The sequence below is a fragment of the Embiotoca jacksoni genome, unplaced genomic scaffold (genome assembly GCF_022577435.1).
Source record: "Embiotoca jacksoni isolate LCO1_2020_lvr unplaced genomic scaffold, fEmbJac1.0.p SCAF_1, whole genome shotgun sequence".
Lineage (NCBI taxonomy): Eukaryota > Metazoa > Chordata > Actinopteri > Embiotocidae > Embiotoca > Embiotoca jacksoni.
The window spans coordinates 5,657,386-5,677,402 of record NW_027185229.1 but is presented as its reverse complement, the minus strand read 5'-3'; the positions used below and the strand labels follow the sequence as shown (position 1 = coordinate 5,677,402).

The 20,017-nt window shown below is 43.9% G+C and overlaps 1 protein-coding gene across 3 annotated transcripts in view; it reads right to left on the bottom strand.

Moving 5' to 3' along the window:
* plxna1b (plexin A1b) overlaps positions 1–20,017 on the bottom strand; it is a 191,658-nt gene that overhangs the window by 73,968 nt on the left and 97,673 nt on the right. For all 3 annotated transcript variants that reach the window (XM_069158126.1, XM_069158145.1, XM_069158134.1), the window contains exons 5-9: positions 15,129–15,229; positions 12,870–12,993; positions 9,410–9,563; positions 8,295–8,394; positions 2,571–2,685 (exon numbers count right to left, since the gene is read on the bottom strand). In XM_069158126.1, coding sequence (XP_069014227.1) covers positions 2,571–2,685; positions 8,295–8,394; positions 9,410–9,563; positions 12,870–12,993; positions 15,129–15,229 — 594 coding nt within the window. The remainder of the gene's footprint in view (positions 1–2,570; positions 2,686–8,294; positions 8,395–9,409; positions 9,564–12,869; positions 12,994–15,128; positions 15,230–20,017) is intronic.

The following is a 20,017-nucleotide window of genomic DNA, read 5'->3' as shown; positions in this document are numbered from 1 at the left end:
ATTTGTATTCAGGATGAAGCCGGAGCACGGCAAGAAGAGGTCTAAATTAAGGGTGCAAGCATATGTGAACGCAAATAGACTCCCTGATGGCATGCCGACCGATCCCCACTTTACCAGCAGCTGAAGAGGGAGAAACCACCAGGTGTTGCAAACAGAGGCCCATTTCTGTCCTCTTTCTCCTTTCTTTAACAATATATATTTGACACACCGAGTGAGTGAGGTGACGGAAAGGATGGGTGAGAAAAAGATGGGGTGACTGAGCCTCAAAGTGGTGAGGGATGAGGTAGAGAGAGATGGGCCCCGGAGAGGAGAAGGATAAGCCTAGCCTACAGGAAGAGCTGTACTTGTTGGGGCATTGAGAGCGCGACTAATGGATATGGCAGCTAAGAGAAGGATGATGAATGACTCTGTGCATGTGTGTGCATGTGTGTGCGTGTGTGTGTGTGTGTGTGTGTGTGTGTGTGTGTGTGTGTGTGTGTGTGTGTGTGTGCGCGCGTGTGTGCGTGTGTGCCACTGTAAGAATGTTTACACTCTTGTGCATGAACGACAGAAAGCGCACTGGTTGTGTGTTGTGTGGGGCGTGTACAGTATGTGACAGTGCAGATGATGGATTCTCTCGTGGAGCATGTGGTCGGTGGTTTCTTGGGCAGACGAGGTGACAGGAGAGGTCTCTCTGTCCACATGCCACTGTCAGCCGGTCTGTCTGTCCCTTCTCGCTTCCTGCTGCCTCTCTCACCCCAACACTCCCTTAATCTCTTCATCTCCATCATTGCCTTTGTCTCTTTGTGTGTCCTCAGTCTGTTTTGCCCTCAAAACATATTGCTGCAAAAATATATACGATATAAACTCTGTTAAGATAGAGTGAAATAAAAGAAGTAACATCCGTACATAAGCTGTATTTTCAAAATATTCTCCATCTAATTGGTCCAAAATCGGTAGTTTCACAGAACCCACATGACTTATCAATAATGTGGTTTGTTTTCTTGAGTCATTGATGAGCTCTTTGGTCTATTAAATGTCAGAAAACGACCAGAAATCCACATTAAAATTTCCTAGAGCTCAAGATAATGTCTTTAATCAGCTTATTTTGTCCAACCAGCAATCAAAACCCAAAGACGTTAAGTTCCGTATAAAGCATGAAAATGGAAAACAGCAAAGCTCAATTGACAATCTAAAACCCTTACATTTTTGTTTTAAATCGGTTGCAATCAATTCTCTGTCAATCAACTTACAAACTGTTGATTAATGCCGCTGGAATGTGGACAACTGTAGACCTGACTGGAGTACTTACATGCTGCACCTCAAACGACCCTCTGCTGTCATTCATCAATATAACTACTCAGCTCGTGTTTACTTGCATCCTGCTTTTCTCAGTTTTGTCTTTCAGCCCTGCAGGCCTTTCCTGTTTATCCATCCGTTGGCCCTCTGGCCTCGCTCCACTCAGATTGCGCTAGCCAGCGCTCTCCCCATGCCTTGCAGATGGGTGCACTAATCCGCTAACGTTAGCTCCGTGAGCCGTGAAGGCTGGGCCTGCGTCTTGCTTTTTTAGACGAGCACGCAGGCTGTGCTTTAGCATGCTAGTGTTTGGGATTCTGCACAGCTCCGGTTGAGGGAAGAGATAAAGAGGAAAGTAATTGGATAAAGGATGACCAATTAATAAAGGCCGGTGATTCAGGCTGGCCAACAAGGGAGGGCTTTAATCTGCATAGAGATAACGTGGCGAGTCAGACCACAAACACAAGGAGATAGGGAGGAATTGTGTGTGCATGGCTGTGTATTTGTGCATTTATGTGTGAGAGGCGTCTGTCAGATAAAGCACAGGCATGACTGTCAGTCACTTGGGAGTGTAGTGGATTTACATCCATAAGTCCACTGAGAAGATATGGCTTTCAGGGCGTTTTCTGTGTCTGGTAATATATGCAGGGCTGTGTTTGGTGTGTAGGACAGAAAGAAAGAAAAGAGAAAACCACGGTGGAAACACAACACAGCTCTTTGTCCATCACTAATATCCTTGTATATGCTCCAGCAGTTGACAAACACTTGATATGCCTTGCATGTAGCCGGCTGCAGCCGCCACTCGGAGCGATTGATATTAGCTTTTATGCTAATGCAGCATTTGGCTATGTTAGAACAAGGCAGAATTTCCATGGACAGTCATTCATTCCGGCCTGCTTATGGCCTGATGGGCCACGACAGAATTATTGCTGCACAGTACACAAGCTGTTGTCACTGTGCCAGGAGCCCCTATTACACACACAGACAGCAGACACACGCATCAGGACGATGCGAGGAAACCCTGAGGCGAAAGCCACAGAAGGTGCGAGTGTAAAGGTATGCTTGCAGCCGAATACTATTTGTGCCTATGTTTTTATAATATGTGTTTGCATATGGGAGAGTCAGTCGGAGTATATGTGAAAAACAGCAGCTATATTATGAAGGCAGATTTCTCAAAAGTATAGATAACAAAAAATACATTCAGCAGAAGGTGCACTTTTAGAGCGATCTCACGTTTATGTCAATGGAATGACACATAAAACTGCATTCGGCTGTAAAAATGACTGTAATCTTACCTCAGAGATGTTGACACGTCCCTCCTGGAAAGAGCAGTCGTTGGCGTTCTGGGTGCACATGTGGCGGTACTTGCACCAGTGGCAAGGGAAGGAGCCATTCACACAGGAAAGGCAGCTAAAATAAAGAGAGATCAGAGGAGACAGTAAGGAAGTTGGCAGAGTCGCCTGTTTTGTGACTTCAGTCTGTGACAGCATTGCATCACATCTGTCTTTGACAAAGCAGTCTCAGAGAAAGCAGGGCAGAAGGAGGTGGTGTCAAATTGATCGCGTTTTATTAGAAAATGTATAAACTGGTGAGTAGAGGTCTGCATATTCTTTTGTTCAGTCTCCACCACCATGTCTTCATGAAGCAAGTGCATTATGAGGGCATAATCTTCTTATGGTAGTTTGTCAACGCTATCTTTGCATGTCTGAAAGAGTATAGTGAGGAAGAGAAAATAGCAGAGGGAAAATAAAATCTAATAATAAGCACTGAAACATGATACACATATGATTTATGCAGAAATAATGTTGGGAAAAACTACACTGACTGATATAATGATATCTATAATGATGTGAAGACATCTAAACCATCATATTTTTTATATATCCTCTTAATTATTTTCCTCATAATTCCTCCCCTTATCTGCTGTCTAAATGTCTCCACTCGATTTGGAATCATCTTTGTTTCTCTCACCTTTCATCACCTCCATCCTATCTATCAACTGTCTAAACTTCTTTCACCCCCTCACTTTCATCATTCAACACTCCCCTCTTGCATGTAACTGTCCGATTGCTTGCTGCTTCTATATGTTCAATGATCTCCCTCAGAATTGGCTGACTTTCTGCATACATTTCTTCCTCTTTCTATACCTCCGTTGTTTCATTCTGTCTCTCCATTCAGCTGGAAGCCTCTCTCTCTGTCCCTCCATCTCTTTCCATCCTTTTTCATTTGCTCTCGCCCTGTTCTTTGTCTAAAGCTCTCTTTCATCCGGGGGCCTAAGAGCGCTCCACCATTTTAAATTCACCTGCTTTAGCCGAGGCGAGGTGCAGATAGACTGGCTGAAAGAAAAAAGACGGGTGGGGGGAAGAAGAGGTTGAAAGAGAAAGAGATCAAAAGCAGGTGGATTTCCCTTAGAGAGGAGCAGACGCCAGGTATCGTGAGAGAGAGGGGGGGGGGGGGTGTCTCACGGGACCGGGAGGAAACATTAGGTTGGAAGTTAGGGAGTGATTATGAGCATATGTGTGTATTCACATCTAAAGGGACCCAGTGGAGGAAGGCCAGACAGGTTTAAGTGCACAGTTTACCAACACAGCTTCATGTTATTGGTGCTCTCTCAGCTCTCAGGAGATGCTAAGCTTGATAACTCTTTTATGTGCGCAGTGATTTCGAATGTAACCATTATGAGTTAACAAATACAATTGTTTCATTTTATTACAAAGCTCACTGCAGCCTTTTGTCTTCAACATGTAGTTCAGTTTCAGAATCTGTTATTGAGCTTTGTGTGAACATATGGTTTATAGGAGATACTACATTTAATACAGTCAAGGTAATAAAAAAAAAAAAAGAAAAGCCGGTAGGCTGATTTGTATTCAATCACATCTGAAAAACGAAGATTTTCACATCTGTTGGAGCGGCAATGAGCATGCTCCCGACAAGCTTTCGGTTGTGTTTTAACCCTGTGCGAAATGCCAGCTACCCTTCCCCTCATTCACATGAAAAATGAGGGCTTTAACTCTTGAGCTCTGAGATGGAGCGCGTATATGAATCCATCAAACCCCGACGTGGATTCATTTGGATCAATTAGGGCCGCTCGTTTGTTAGGTGCACACTTTAAGCGATCGTTTCCAGCCCAGACCCCTCCTTTTGAGCGAGATCAGAGGCTGGAGCTTAATTCAATCCCACCGCCGCTTTAATTGACCAATTTAGCATTGTGCTGACAGAAGCTGTCCATTTAGAATGAAAGATGTGCAGCTAAGGAAATAACAGGGCTCTTAATACCACACAAGAGCAAATAGGAGATTTGTCAATGTTGCCAACAAATGGAGAGAAAGCGATTAGGCTACGCTGGGTTAGCATGCAGTGCTCAGGCTCAAAGAGAAGAACTGGGATTTTAACTCAATGTTTTTTCCCAAGGGAGCTGTGAAGAAACAGAAAAAGGGTTGTCAATGCTGAACAAAAGAGCAGATGACATTACTGATGAAAGACAAATGGACATGAAGGAAGTTAGCCGGGCTCATTGTGTACCGTGCTGCTGTTTGGTCGCTCGGTAACAATCGCTATTTTGAATGTCAAAGAGTCTTTTTTGGGGGGTTTGCGGCCCACCAGTGGAACAGTGCTCATCAAAATACAGTACATCACCAACTTAACACAGCAGGAAACCAGAACCAGACAGTGATCGGTACAATGTATGGCTAGGAGCTCACAGCCGTCCACACACGTCACTCAGCCTCGATAATAATTTTTTTTTTATTTGGGCTTTTATCTTTTATTCATGTAAAATCAAGCTTGTTAGTGTACCAGTGACTTTGAAATAACGAGCAAAATATCAGCAGGTAACCATGACCAACTTTCTCAGACTTTTATGATCACGCCCTTTGAAAGAAAAGACAGTGCCATTATGTGTGCCACCCATGGCCACCAGTAGGTCTTGTCTGACAACCCCCTACTGCTCGCTCTTTGGGTCCTTGAAGTAACCAGGGCCCCCTTTCACGGGGTGCCTTAGGATCTCAGAGGCTCTTTTAGCCTGGGTGCACACCCTTTAAAAAAAAAAAGAAAAAAAAGAAAGCCCACCCAGGGCCATTTGAGGACGTTCGATTCTCGTGTCCAGAGGTGGGCTCCTTTCTACAGACCCCCCAGGTCCTCCTTATTGCCCCTTCCTGTCACTCCCCTTCGCCTGTAGCCACTCAGAGGCTTTAACGGTTGGAGACACGCTCCCCGTATGGCCACGCTCATAATGCTAATTTAATCCGTCCATATTCAGATGCTAATTGAGATACACTGGCTTCGGAGTAGCAGCATTTTTTTTCAAGGCCAAACACAATAGACAGTGATTTCATCCTCTTTCCTCTCCTTGGTCAGTTTGGAGGGCTTAATACAATCCCCTCTCCTAGTGAGGTGAGTTTGACACTCTTGCACTTGGCAAAATGAGTTATTTATTGGCTACTATTCATTTCAAAGGAGAGGAGGTGAATAATTTAACGGTCCTCTAGAATAGTCTATCCTATCATTACTGGATCCCTTTAAAATTTGAGAAGGGTTGATAAAACACCTAGGGACTAGTATTCATGCACATCATTCTATTAATGCATGTCTGAGTGTTTAGTTTACAGGAAAATGGAGCAATTTGCATCCACTATCCATTGTATGATTCTTGCAAATGTTTTTTAACTGAACTCTTCCAGCATTTTTCCTTCAATTCACAAATCTGGTCTAATTCTTCCTGTGACATTCAATAGACTTTTTCTCCCAATTATTCCAAGAGCATCCTCAATCACACAACAAATGACCCAGTCGCTGCAAATTAACCACAGCCAGAGAAGGTGTTTCATACGGTCTCATGCAGACATTTAAACCCCAATTCATTTCCAGACTGTACTCTCTATCTTTATTAAATGGGGGGCTGTGCAATGAAAAAAAAAAAAAAAGCGTATGGAAATATTTAATTAAGGAGCAATCATGGCCGTGGGTGATTTTCTATTTCAATCTCAGCAACCCTTAAACTGAAACAGTGGGAATTCTAATTAGATTAATACCGCTATGCAAATTTATGGCATTTTTGAAAAGGCAAGGGCCACGACGTAATCAGTTGAGTAAATAAGCAGGAGGGGCGTGTGTTTTTAGGGATTGGGATAGTAAACTATTAAGAGACATGGAGGAGCGACTCCAATGTCAAACTTGTTCCTGCCTTCCAAAAGGCAGCACTGAAACTGCCTAAAACATCCAGACAGTGGGAAGGAGACTGAAAAAACAGATGCTTGGAAATGTGTTTCTGAATGTTTCAAGAATGTCTGCTTCCTTCACAGTGTCAAAGCCGGCACTATTTTAAGTCCAAGTCCATTAGGGGAAAAACTAAGCTCTGTAAAGAATGACCAAGCATTCTGGAAATGGGGCCTTGCATGTGGATGTACGGGCTTGAAGTCATTACGCCAATAACATTACCAGTCTGATCTCATCAGACGCCACACAGTGACGCCTGGGGGGCACAGCGGGTATGCGGGACGGAGTGCCAGCTCCAAATGGGATTCTTATCTCAGCATCTATGTTCGCCATCAAAGTCGCTGCAGAAGACGCAACGTGTCCTATCTGTAACTTCATTAAACATGACCATTACATCACTCGGAGGTCGCATTAGATCAGCACAGGGAGGGGATTTAATCAGAGTTCATTGGGCTAATATCTTCAAATGGACGACTCTCCTGTCTGCGTCACATCTTTGACATTTCTTACACTTGTTCTGTTAGAGCACCAACATGTTTTTAATGTGACATCACGTTATATTTGTACCCACAGGATTTACATGTGACACGAGATGAACGCTAGAAGGTAACAGGCATTAAGAACTAGAGTAAACATCACAGGGTCCTTGTGGGAGATGAATTAACCGTGAGTTGACATTATAAAACACCACACCCTTAACCAGCTGAGCTAATCATCGTTGTTGTGGCAGGGGATTTGTGTACAAGAGCAGGGAAACGGGGGGGAGTTAGGTTAAAGGTCACAGTCACGGATTAGGCGTCCAAGACATCCAGTGAGCTGTCAGCGACAGAGTGGAGAGAGGTGTGGCATGTGTACATGTATGTCTGTGTGTGTTTGCGGACAATCCTCGAAGGAGGCTCATCCAACATCCAGAGGGAAGCCAGGATGGAGCCCTGCGGTACCCCAGGGGCCTCCGAGCCATCTGCTGCCCCGAGGCTAATACCCCAGCAGATGTTTCAGCCTCCCCTGGATCAGCCACGGATGGAGAGGACGGAGAGGATGGGGGTTGGAGGGTTGGGGGTGGGGAGGTGTTATCGTGAGGGGCGGAGGAGTTGGAGGATTCTTCGGGCTCATGGTAGGACTGACATAGGGGTGTGGCTCTATGGGTGGTACATATTTTAGGCAGAAGGTGGATTAGGAGAGGCAGTGAACTGCAGTTGGGCAGAGACCTGAGGGCAGCTGGAATGTGAAGGCGACGTCATTCACATTGACACGGTATTAAAGTATCTGTCGTCTTAGTTGTGTAAATAAGTGCCAGAGTGACTAAGTGCTCAGAAAGATGGAAGTGTTTGTTTTATTAAGCGGTGGAAAACGCATTAAATGAGGTTAGAGTGTGTGATTGGGAGGCATTCTAGCAGACCGCTGTGTAATGAATTCATCGAGGAAGTATCATTAGTGTGTGTGTTGTGGGTTCTGATCAAAAAGAGTAGAGTTACCATCTCATATCCCAGTCGGTTCTCATATGCAGCACATTTGATTTTTCACTCTGACTGTAACACGAGCCTCCTTTGGTGGTCCGATGGGGGCGGGATAGATGTGTGTGTGTGTGTGTGTGTGTGTGTGTGTGTGTGTGTGTGTGTGTGTGCGTGTGCGTGCGTGCGTGCGTGCGTGTGAACTGTATCTATCATGGACAGAAACATGAGACAGCCCAAAGAGAGACGGGGCGAATATGGTGTCTCTTGAAAGAACAAGGACTAAAACAAGATTTTTAAAAAAGCACGATTGTCAAATTAGTAAAAAAAAAATATTCAATCTTTGTAACTTACGACTGGTGGACGCTGCAGTTGTAGAAGACAAAGTCGACGCTGGCAAACTTCTTGCCCGTCTCCTTGGACTTGAGGTAGAGCTTCACCACCCGCTTGTCACCTGCACGACAGACATAAATATATCTTTTAATAATAGTGAATAACTGTGGCTGCACTGAGAACAATTTGTTCATCGATACAACGTGACACTTTTGAATTCCACTTGTGTGACCTCAACACACACATACACTGTAGCTTAGCAACACAGTACTCGGGTCACACCCACAGTAGGGCGGCATTAAAAATAGCACCACCGATCAGTGTTTGGATGCCGCAGCGGATGAGAACTCATAATGGGGCGTAATTGGCTCAGTTGAAAAACTACTGAGATGTCAGTTTGAGGAAACTTAGAGCGCACTGTCTGACATGTTTTTCAGCGCTTTGAATGTGGATACCAAATACGTTTTTTATCATCTTTGTGGTGTGACAGAATTGGACATGAAGCGGGTGAAGAGTCTCTGCAAAAAAAACAAAACAAGGGAAGATGCAGATATTTTTAAATATGATGATAAACCACACTGAAGTCACTGCTTTGAAAAAAAGTTAAGAGCAAAACCATTCGTTTAAATGGAAAAAAATAAAATAAAATGAAACTGACAATGGTGCATAATGCATGATAATGGAAATTCAAATACAGTTCTGTTTTCAGTAGATTAATGTGGACTTGTGTTTGGGCCATTGAAAGGGAATGGGCCACCATTATTGGTGGTGACAAGGATTTCTGAATATAGACACACTAAGCAAATCAACTGATAACATCAAAATTATGTTCTGGTGAACGCACAGCTCTCGACTCCTTAGAGGAAACACATCAGCTCATGGGGATGAATATACAGCATGCAATTGTATTGATCGTCCAAAGAGAAAGGAGAAGGAGCAATAAATAGATAAAAATACAATGAGAAAGAAAGGAGGACAAATATAAAATATAGTGTCGAATACTATAAGGAGTACCAACATAAAAGTTATTGACTATATTCCTCATATATGTCACCAAAACTCCCCATAACCTTTGTCTCCCTGCCCAGCGCTACCACCACATGACTTCATCACTCATCGCCCTTCCTTGTCCTGACCTTTGTTCCTAGTGATTGGGGCGATGTCCCGGACGGACGGAGACATGCAAAAGATGTGTCCACCCTGGATCTGTCCCTCTGTCTCCACGTAGTCCTCGAAGGAGCAATTGACCCCTGCTGACAGATCGGGCACATTACGAGCCTGGAGGACCAGCTACAGAGAGAGAGACAGGAGAGAGAGTGTGTGTGAGACAATCAGTACAAGATCAATGGAAGGACATGGTGTACATGGATTGTTATAAGATATGACATGAGGGTTAATGGGTGCTGGGAGAGAATGGGGAGTGACACGTGTGTGTGTGTGTGTGTGTGTGTGTGTGTGTGTGTGTGTGTGTGTGTGTGTGTGTGTGTGTGACAGTAACAGTTTAGAAAAAAAAGTGAGTGCTGTTGTGCATGTACAGTGGTGTGAAAAAGTGTTTGCCCCCTTCCTGATTTCCAATTTTGTTTTGCATGTCTGTCTGTCTTAAATGTTTCAGATCATCAAACAAATTTAAATATTAGTCAAAGATAAGACAAGTAAACACAAAATGTAATTTTTAAATTAAGGTTTTTATTATTAAGGGAGAAAAAAAAAATCCAAACCCACATGGCCCTGTGTGAAAAAGTGTTTGCCCTCTCCTGTTAAAACATAACTTAACTGTGGTTTATTACACCCGAGTTCCAGTTATCTAGCCACACCCATCAGCCACACCTGATTACTGCCACACCTGTTCTCAATCAAGAAATCACTTAAATAGGACCTGCCTGACAAAGTGAAGTAGACCAAAAGATCCTCAAAAGCTAGACATCATGCCGAGATCCAAAGAAATTCAGGAACAAATGAGAAAGAAAGTAATTGAGATCTGTCAGTCTGGAAAAGGTTCTAAAGCCATTTCTAAAGCTTTGGCACTCCAGCGAACCACAGTGAGAGCCATTATCCACAAATGGAGAAAACATGGAACAGTGGTGAACCTTCCCAGGAGTGGCCGGCCGACCAAAATTACCCCAAGAGCGCAGCGACGACTCATCCAAGAGGTCACAAAAGACCCCACAACAACATCCAAAGAACTGCAGGCCTCACTTGCCTCAGTTAAGGTCAGCGTTCATGACTCCACCATAAGAAAGAGACTGGGCAAAAATGGCCTGCATGGCAGAGTTCCAAGATGAAAACCACCGCTGAGCAAAAAGAACATTAAGGCTCGTCTCATTTTTGCCAGAAAACATCTTGATGATCCCCAAGACTTTTGGGAAAATACTCTGTGGACTGACGAGACAAAAGTTGAACTTTTTGGAAGGTGTGTGTCCCATTACATCTGGCGTAAAAGTAACACCGCATTTCAGAAAAAGGACATCATACCAACAGTAAAATATGGTGGTGGTAGTGTGATGGTCTGGGGCTGTTTTGCTGCTTCAGGACCTGGAAGACTTGCTGTGATAAATGGAACTATGAATTCTATTGTCTACCAAAAAATCCTGAAGGAGAATGTCCGGCCATCTGTTCGTGACCTCAGGCTGAAGCCAACTTGGGTTCTGCAGCAGGACAATGATCCAAAACACACCAGCAAGTCCACCTCTGAATGGCTGAAGAAAAACAAAATGAAGACTTTGGAGTGGCCTCGTCAAAGTCCTGACCTGAATCCTATTGAGATGCTGGGGCATGACCTTAAAAAGGCGGTTTGTGCTGGAAAACCCTCCAATGTGGCTGAATTACAACAACTCTGCAAAGATGAGTCGGCCAAAATTCCTCCACAGCGCTGTAAAAGACTCATTGCAAGTTATCGCAAACGCTTGATTGCAGTTGTTGCTGCTAAGGGTGGCCCAACCAGTTATTAGGTTTAGGGGGCAAACAATTTTTCACACAGGGCCATGTGGGTTTGGATTTTTTTTTTCTCCCTTAATAATAAAAACCACCTTTTGTGTTTACTTGTGTTATCTTTGACTAATATTTAAATTTGTTTGATGATCTGAAACATTTAAGTGTGACAAACATGCAAAAAAAATAAGAAATCAGAAAGGGGGCAAACTTTTTCACACCATTGTATGTGTGCATCAGTCACCGCAGCGGCTATTACAGCAAGGTTAATGTGTGCGTGTTAATGTGCAGAAAGAAAGTGAGGCAAACTGTAATCAGTCAAACCTATGTGGGTACATTGAGTAGCCGCTGACAGAATGAGAGCTCTCTGTCTCTCTCTATCCAGCTCTGTCCCTCTCTGTCCCTCTTTTTCTCACACACACACACAGATTTTCATAATAATGAAGGCAGGCCATGAAAAGAAATTCATACTTAAATCTACATGTTAATGCTCAAAAGCTACATTCTTGATGTTAAATTGAGTGAATGAACAAATAAATAAATGGCCTCTGCAAACATGGAATGACAAAAGGAGGAAGAAAACATCCGTGACAGAGATAGACTGTGTCATCTGTTTGCTGTTGTTTCCCCTTATTCTGTAATGTTTTTTCTCTGTGTTGTACCAGTTTGCTATTGTGGGCATTTCAAACATTAAGAACAGAACATCTGCTCCACTCAGCAGAAACTGCACTGACTTGTCCCTGATTGCCTTATTAGATCACTTGTCCTGATATTTCTCCTGCTTTGTTTAAACGAGGAGGGTCAATGTTTGGTGAGTAAATACTCTGTTTCTATGGCATTTAACTCAGAAAAGTATTTTTTCAACAATTTACTGATGCATGCAAGTCCAGTAAAAAATAGACTTGATACATTTAGGTAATAATAAGGCTAAAAAGGTGAAACAGACTACTTCTTCATGCAGCGCTTGGAGCGACCTGACGTTAACTGTGACACCTCTGTTTAATAAAGCAGCTGCAAATAGGCTGAGACACATTCATGCTGCACTTTGAATGGGCACTAACTTTAGTTTGATAGTTTGGGAAATGTCACCCTGTCTCTGTAAAATAAGTAAGTAACTTAATCTTCTTACCAGCATCCCTGAAGCTCACTAATTAATATGTTATTTGGTTTGTTTAGCCTGACAACTCACTGTTTTAATGGTGGATTACATGCCAGACTATTTCTTGGCTGCTACCAGTAACTTCCTGAAGTCTCGGCTAGTTGTGTAGAAACAGAAGGACAAATAAACCACTTTGTACAAACCAGGACATTAACATATTAATCAGTAGGCAAATTTTAACACTATTAGACAGATGCATACTTTCAGTATTGTCCAGCTCCCAGTCCTTCTGCTAAAATAAGCTAAGCTAACTGGTAGCTGGCTGTAGCCCGTCATCTGCTGATCACAGGGCTACTGATTTGATCAACAGCTGCTCCTGTCGACCTGTATGTGGGTCTCGCTCCTCATATGAAAGTACACTGCCATTGGTGAGTAAATAGCTGAATTAATTTTTTGAAAATCAAAAAAAGTTGCTAGAAGTTTTCCTCTTCCTAGAAGTGTTCTTTTGTTTAAAAGCTAAACCAGATGATTTCCATTACAGCTGGAACCACAGACATGAGGAGACATACCTGCACTTCAGACATGGTGACAGAGATGTTTCTTGGCTGAACAGTCAGCTCCACACACTGTCTCTGGTCAGAAGCAAACCTCTGGGGCTCTCCGGCTCGTTCACAATGATCCTTACGTGAACATCTAGGGAGTGGCAGGAGGAAAAGAAAGAAAGAAAGAAAGTGAAGTTTCAGGAATGATAAGAGGAGAGGTGAGGAGAAGGAAGGTAAGAGCAGATGAGCGAGGAGAGAGTTGAGAAGAGAAGAGAGACAAACTATTAGACTAATATGACAATCATATTAAGATGACAAACATGCACAGCCATCACTGTCACACAGAAATGGGAGCAATAATAAAAGACAAATAGGCTAATAGCTTTCCCCTGCCATTACTGTAGGCCTTTACATCATTACCTTATTGGTCCTGACATTTGTGCAAGAACTGCTAATCTACATGAACATCCATCCCTCATCTTTTCAGTTTGCAGCCCCCCCCATTCAAACATGTCGGGAGATATACAGGCAATTGTTAAAGTTTCCCTGAACCGTAAAAATGATGCAATTCCTATCAGCCACATATCAATGAGGTCAGCAATTCCCCAACCCCCCCTGCTTATTACAAGCCAACTGATCGTGCTTAAAAAAATCCCCATAAAGCCCTGTGTCATAGCCATTTTACTATTAGCTATTCATAATGCATTAGCTATCACTTCACCTTTGCGCTAACAACAACTGGTCCCAGTGGTTAGAAGAAAAGTGCTGATGCGGCACTCTGCAAGGCCTTAACAATAGCAGGGAGGCAGAAAAAAATGCTAACTGCCTGGTCCGTGCAGCGGCTCCTCTGTTCCCTCATTTAGTTAGCCTTCACTCATGCTCAGGGAGAAAAAGCTGTTGCCAAGCGTTCCTTGGAGAACCGCTGACACGCACGCACGCCGGCGCGCACACACACGCACAGGCATTAGCAGAAATGTACAAAGGTATGTACATGTTTTCTCATTATGACCCTCTTCCCCTTCTACTGCTCCTCTGTTGTGATACTGTGTATTCCTGTGAATGAGATGTGCTCATTTGTCTAGAAACACCTGTGTGTGTGTGTGTGTGTGTGTGTGTGTGTGTGTGTGTGTGTGTGTGTGTGTGTGTGTGTGTGTGTGTGTGTGTGTGTGTGTGGATTCCTTGTTCAATTCCACTGCTGATTGAAACTACAATGGCTCTTGATAGGATGTGGCTAAAAGTACCAGCGGGCTAAAACAAAGCATATAAATAATTTGACTATTAATACTTTCCTCTTATGTTGGCGGGGGAACGGCCAGATCTGGCACTATCAGGTAGGAAATTAACACTTTGTATTTAAGATTCAAGGTAAACAAGTGCCCAAATGGAAGGTTATCACCGGTTCAAGTCCATCATGATTATGTGTGTAAATTTAAATGTGTGTGTGTGTGTGTGTGTCTACTGAAATGGAGAAACACAGGTCATGTGTGCGCACCTTGAGGAAAGACAGATTGGTGATGTGCATAGTAAGTTTAATTAATGCACTGAGCGTTGGCATTATGCCAAATGCTGGAGGCTTTTCAAATGTGGTTTAACATCCTGTCACCTTTCAATAATGTGTGACTATTCTCACACTCCTGTGTGCACACAAAGCCTCCAGCCAAAGGAAGGGGATGGAGAGACTGCAGATAAGACCGTGTTGTACTGTATCACTTCATTGGTGAGTGAGAAGCTTAATTTTCTAAACATAACTAATACTCTCTACTGTGTTACATCTCTAACCCTAAACAGTCATCTCAAAGCAAACAAGAGATAATCCAAAAACTAAACACCAACACGAGGCTGATTCTAAAATCTGTTGCCAAAATGTTCCAACGCAAGTATCAAAAGGTACTAAAACGTGTCTTCACACAAACACTAGATAAATACGACCAAGGAAAATGTCACTGATGTAAGGAGGTTCTCCTAACAGTTTCAGCCAGTTGACACATTTCCACAGTATACATGGAGTAGTTATAGATTTCTTTTATGAACGGTGTTCATATGACTGATTAATTGGTGTTCGAGGAATTTTGTTGACGTTGTAACAAGATAGCCTTCTTTTTTTTTTTTGCAGTTTGGAATTTAAGGGTGTCAACAATAGTCGATGACTGGGTTGTAGAAAAACCTCCTGAGCATCACCTCAGCACTTATTTCACAATTATCTACTATGCAATGCAATGGGCTCCATATGAAAGAGGACCGGAGTGGAGTGTAGCAAATGTGTACATGAGTGTGTGTAGCACTTACACATTGTGGAGAACACACCATCCGCAGTGAGGGTCTCTGGAGCCCAAACACTCCCCACAAGTGGTGTACTGCTCACAGCTCTCCACTGGAACTCTCACCACCTAAAGAGAGGGAGGCAGAGAGCGGGCATGAGATTAAGAAATAATTAGTATCCTCGCAATCAAACTCGTAAAACGAGCGTGATGTTTGGCTGGACGGAGGTGTGTGTGTGTGTGTGTGTGTGTGTGTGTGTGTGTGTGTGTGTGTGTGTGTGTGTGTGTGTGCGTGCGTGCGTGCGTCTGTGTCTTTGTCCATGCGTGTGTTCTGGTGAGCAATTCCGGTCAGCGGTGTGTGACAGACTCCAGTCAAGCATGTACAGGAGGGGCCTCGCAATGCATGCTGGGACACCTGACAGGTGGCCGTTGCAACATTGCTGTGATTGACAGGTGACCTCAAAAACCAGAGGGAGGCAGAGGAGCAGGATAAAGACCCAGTGTATTTGTGTGTGTGTGTGTGTGTGTGTGTGTGTGTGTGTGTGTGTGTGTGTGTGTGTGTGTGTGTGTGTGTGTGTGTGTGTGTGTGTGTGTGTGTGTGTGTGCATATAATGGAATTCAAGTGTTTGTACAGAGCCTATGCAACAAAGTCTTGGTGCATCAATGTGACATGGATGTGTGTGTGTGTGTGTGTGTGTGTGTGTGTGTGTGTGTGTGTGTGTGTGTGTGTGTGTGTGTGTGTGTCATTCACAGCCACCATTTGATGCCACTACGAGCCCAATGATAGGCTACAGATGTTGCTTATGAAACGAGATCAAGTGTGCAAAGTTTAGCCCTCCACTCCAGTTGAAGGTGATGACAGACGGTCCACACCACAGCCCCGGTGGGTCTCAAACTGTGTGTGTATTTCAAGATCTTCACAAGAGATTGAGTGCGCTTAAACGTGTGACAGACAGATCGCTAGCATATGCGCAGAATGCTGGTGTGAAACAAAGTAGGCGCGTGTGCTTGTGGCCGCACATGTGTTGCGAGTGTCAGCGCCGCATTTAACTTTTCTCCGCCAACCAGCCCCGACTTGATGAGTCGCTTGATCGCCATTTCATGGTGTGTGTGTGTGTGTGTGTGTGTGTGTGTGTGTGTGTGTGTGTGTGTGTGTGTGTGTGTGTGTGTGTGTGTGAGAGAGAGCATGTATCAAGTTGCCACTGCAGGCTGGTTTTAAGTCGTGCTGATAACTGATAAGTAAAGAGCAGCATTTAAGAATCCAACCCCCTGGGTAACACTATTAAATCACACACACACACACACACACACACACACACACACACACACACACACACACACAGATTCAACCATGAGAACCTCGTCCAAGTGGTGTGTGGGGACTAAAGTGGTGTCTTTTCTTTTATTAGGCAGGAATATGAAGGGGGAGACAAAATAAAAACATAGAAGTGAGAGCAGATGACTGAGGTTAGAAATTAAGATGGTTAGCTGGAAGACTGAAACCAGATGGACAAAGGAATGCAGCTCTGAAATATTAAACTGGGGCCGGGATCCCTCCGAGAGCTTTAGGTGCAACACAGATATGAGATAGATACGACACGATTAAACTCATTAATGCTCTGCAATGCCGGGACTGGCTTTAGGGCTTTCTGAACGCTTGAGCAGAGGGCAGACAAACACAATCCTTGACACTGTGCTCCAACACACGTCTTCCTCGTCTCTATTCCCTTCTTTACTTGAGTTGATATTTACTCGTTTTCTTTACGCTCTTTTGTTCCTTGTGCTTGCCCACGACCATCATCCCTCCCTGAGCATCTCATTTATTCACTTTATAGACAGAAACAAGCCGTTACTCCTCCAGTCTAAAGTCAATACAGGCCTCAGTACAGTGGCTTTCTAGCTGGCTTCCTGCCCAGAGGGAAAGACAGATGAAATGATGCAAACGAGCAATGGTGGCGACCGGGGGGGGAAGTAACGGAGGTGGTCATCTACTGGAAGTGCAGGCTGGCTGGATGAGTGGAGGAGAGAAGTGTAATGTGAATCGGTGCGGACGTTGTGCTGAGAGGATGGGATATGGTGGCAGACGTCTGCTATGTGTCATTGTCAAAATGAGTGTGAGTCGAGTTTTCATCTGAAAGGAGAGCTGAAAGAAGGATGGGACGAGGGACTGGAAGTTTTTTTCATAATAAAATAACAAGGGGGCGGGGGGCGGAGGGGGTGAATGAACGAACAGATGATGGATAGATGGAAGAGAGAAAAAAAAAGGATCTGGAGCCGAGGACATGTGATTGGACACCTCACAGGATGTCATTCACATACTTTATGATTTAACAAAAAAGAGAAAATGGAGCGACGGTGAGAGAATGGCATGTTCTTATAATCACAGACACCAACCAATTCCTCCGCTTCTCACCATAAATCATTATAAATGTGATTAAGGACAATGGTCCACATAAATCACACGAACACTATGGGTCCTTGGTGAGCCAGCATAACCTTATCACTGCCCTGTGTAATGATAGATATGGCCTATTGTTCACAATTGATCCTGTACTAGCAGCAGTGAAGGCACTATGGCACAAAGCTGTATGTGTTAGGGACCCATCATGGTTGTTTTTCCCAGTGGGGATATAAAATGGTTTACAGGAGATGGGAATGTTCTTGTATGAGTGCATGTAGATCCAAAAAATATGTTTGCATGTGTGCTGGGAATCCCGCCTATACACACACACACACGCACACACACACACATACACACACCACACACACACACACACACACACACACACACATTTCCTCTCTGCCTCCCTCTCCTTGTCTCTCTCGATGGCTCTTTTAATGAAAGCCAATTCCACACAGCGCGCCACATTACTCCTTTAAATGACCTTATAAACTAAGCCCGCCATCTCCTCTCTCTTGCCATCTCCTTATTTACAATAGCAGCCACTGCAGTAACTCAATTCTCCTCTCTTGCACCTTCTCCCTCTGTTGTCAAGCCTCTGCCCCGACTACATCGCAGTGCCATGACATCTCCTTTCTGCTATAAACTCTCCACCTTTCTTCTCCAATCTGTTTTTACAGAGCGCCATCACCTGCCTTTAAATGTCCCGCTAACAGGCTTTGCGATGGTCACCCCCCAAAACCCAGAGGAACTGTAAAGCTTTCAGCGCAGCTTTTCATTGGTTGTAAAATCTAAAGACATAAAAGGATCAGCCTTGTTGCGGCTTCTTTTTTTAAATTCAAAGTGTCTATAGAAGAAGAGAAGAGGAGGGGGCGTAGCGGAGATGTCTACCAGAAGAGAGCCTCTCTGCCTTCTCTGGGTTATACTGTCTGGGGGCCAAGAAGAGAAATACAAAAAAAAATCACTGCTGCTTATTTGCAGTTATTTTTAGATATCTGCTTCAGACTGTGCATCATAAATTAGTAACGCCCGTGCCTCCCTAAACAACTACCACTTTTGAGCTTAACACTTAACCTCAAAAGGCTCTTATCTTGCAGTTTGGAGACTAGTAGCGAAATTTGGTTTTACTGAGAAGCACTCAAAGGTCAAATTGTAGGACATTAATTTAAAAAGAAAAATAAGTCATGTTTAGGTGCAGTGACAAGTTCTCAGAAATCTCAAGAAGGTGTGGCTCTTTTAAAGGTCCTTTCCTTTTGTCTAAACCTTCAAAAATGTAGAGAAGGAGTCTACAAATGTAATGCATAACACATTTCTTTGCAATCTTTTAGTTTATCTATCTGCCATTTAGGGGCACAAAGGAGGGCGACGAGGAAGGAAGGGAGGAGGAAGATGAGCACAAGGTCTTCAATTGTCATCATGCCCCCTTCACCCTCTCTCTGTAAACTGATATTAACCACACCAGCACTATTGTAATAACTGTCGATCATCTCCTGGTTTAACCTGTGCTGGCAGCCAACAGCCAGGTGTGAGAATAGAAAAGAAATCAATACATACTCATAAAGGCACTGAGCGCCGCAGGATGACAGAGAAGTAGAAATCATGACAGACACAACTGGATGTTTGTTTGTTAGGGTGCGACCGTCGCTGCAGAACGTGTTGTGGCTGTCGTTACTTTACAGTGACTGTAATTGGTGTTGCCATCTACGGCGTTGGCTTCAGTGTAACATCCCAACTGCGGTTCATTAGAAACAGCAGTGCTCCTCTCCCTTAGCTATGCCAAAGGTGTATTGTTAAAACATGGCTGTGATGAGGGCGTCCATGTAAGTGAGTCCGCTCTTCCACTGCTGGAATACCAGCTCAGAAGAGCGAGGAATGTGTGTGTGTGTGTGTGTGTGTGTGTGTGTGTGTGTGTGTGTGTGTGTGTGTGTGTGTGTGTGTGTGTGTGTGTGTGTGTGTGTGTGTGTGTGTGTGTGTGTGTGTGTGTGTGTGTGTGTGTGCGCACGCGCGGGGTGGGAGGTTGGAGGGGTATCAAAGGCTGGGTTAGCATGAGTGCATTGACTGGATTGTAAGGGGCTTACGAGATCAATCACAGTCTATGCTAGGCTTGATGTGTTGACAGATTGTAGATAAGCAGGAGAGCAAACAAGACTGGCAGAGTTTGGCACTGACAAGGGGGGAGGGATGCTGAAGGATGGAGAAAGAGAGGGATATTTAAAGGATTATTTAGAGGGAGAGACGAAAAGTGAGAAACGGCAATCCCAACATTGCATCGCTTTGCTAAACCATCTGCTGCCACATTCAATTTGTCGACGATGTCCAAATACTTAATAGCTGTAGATGCGGCGCATATAGGGCTGGATATTGTTCAAAAATGTTTGAAGGCAGTAACGAGACCTTGAGTTTGATATCCATTTCTGATCAGAATGTTTTTTGCAATCCATTTACACAAAAAGAAAATTACAGTTTGTTTTTTCTGCACTTTTAGAAGATCGTAACACAAGTTTTTTTTTCTGTAA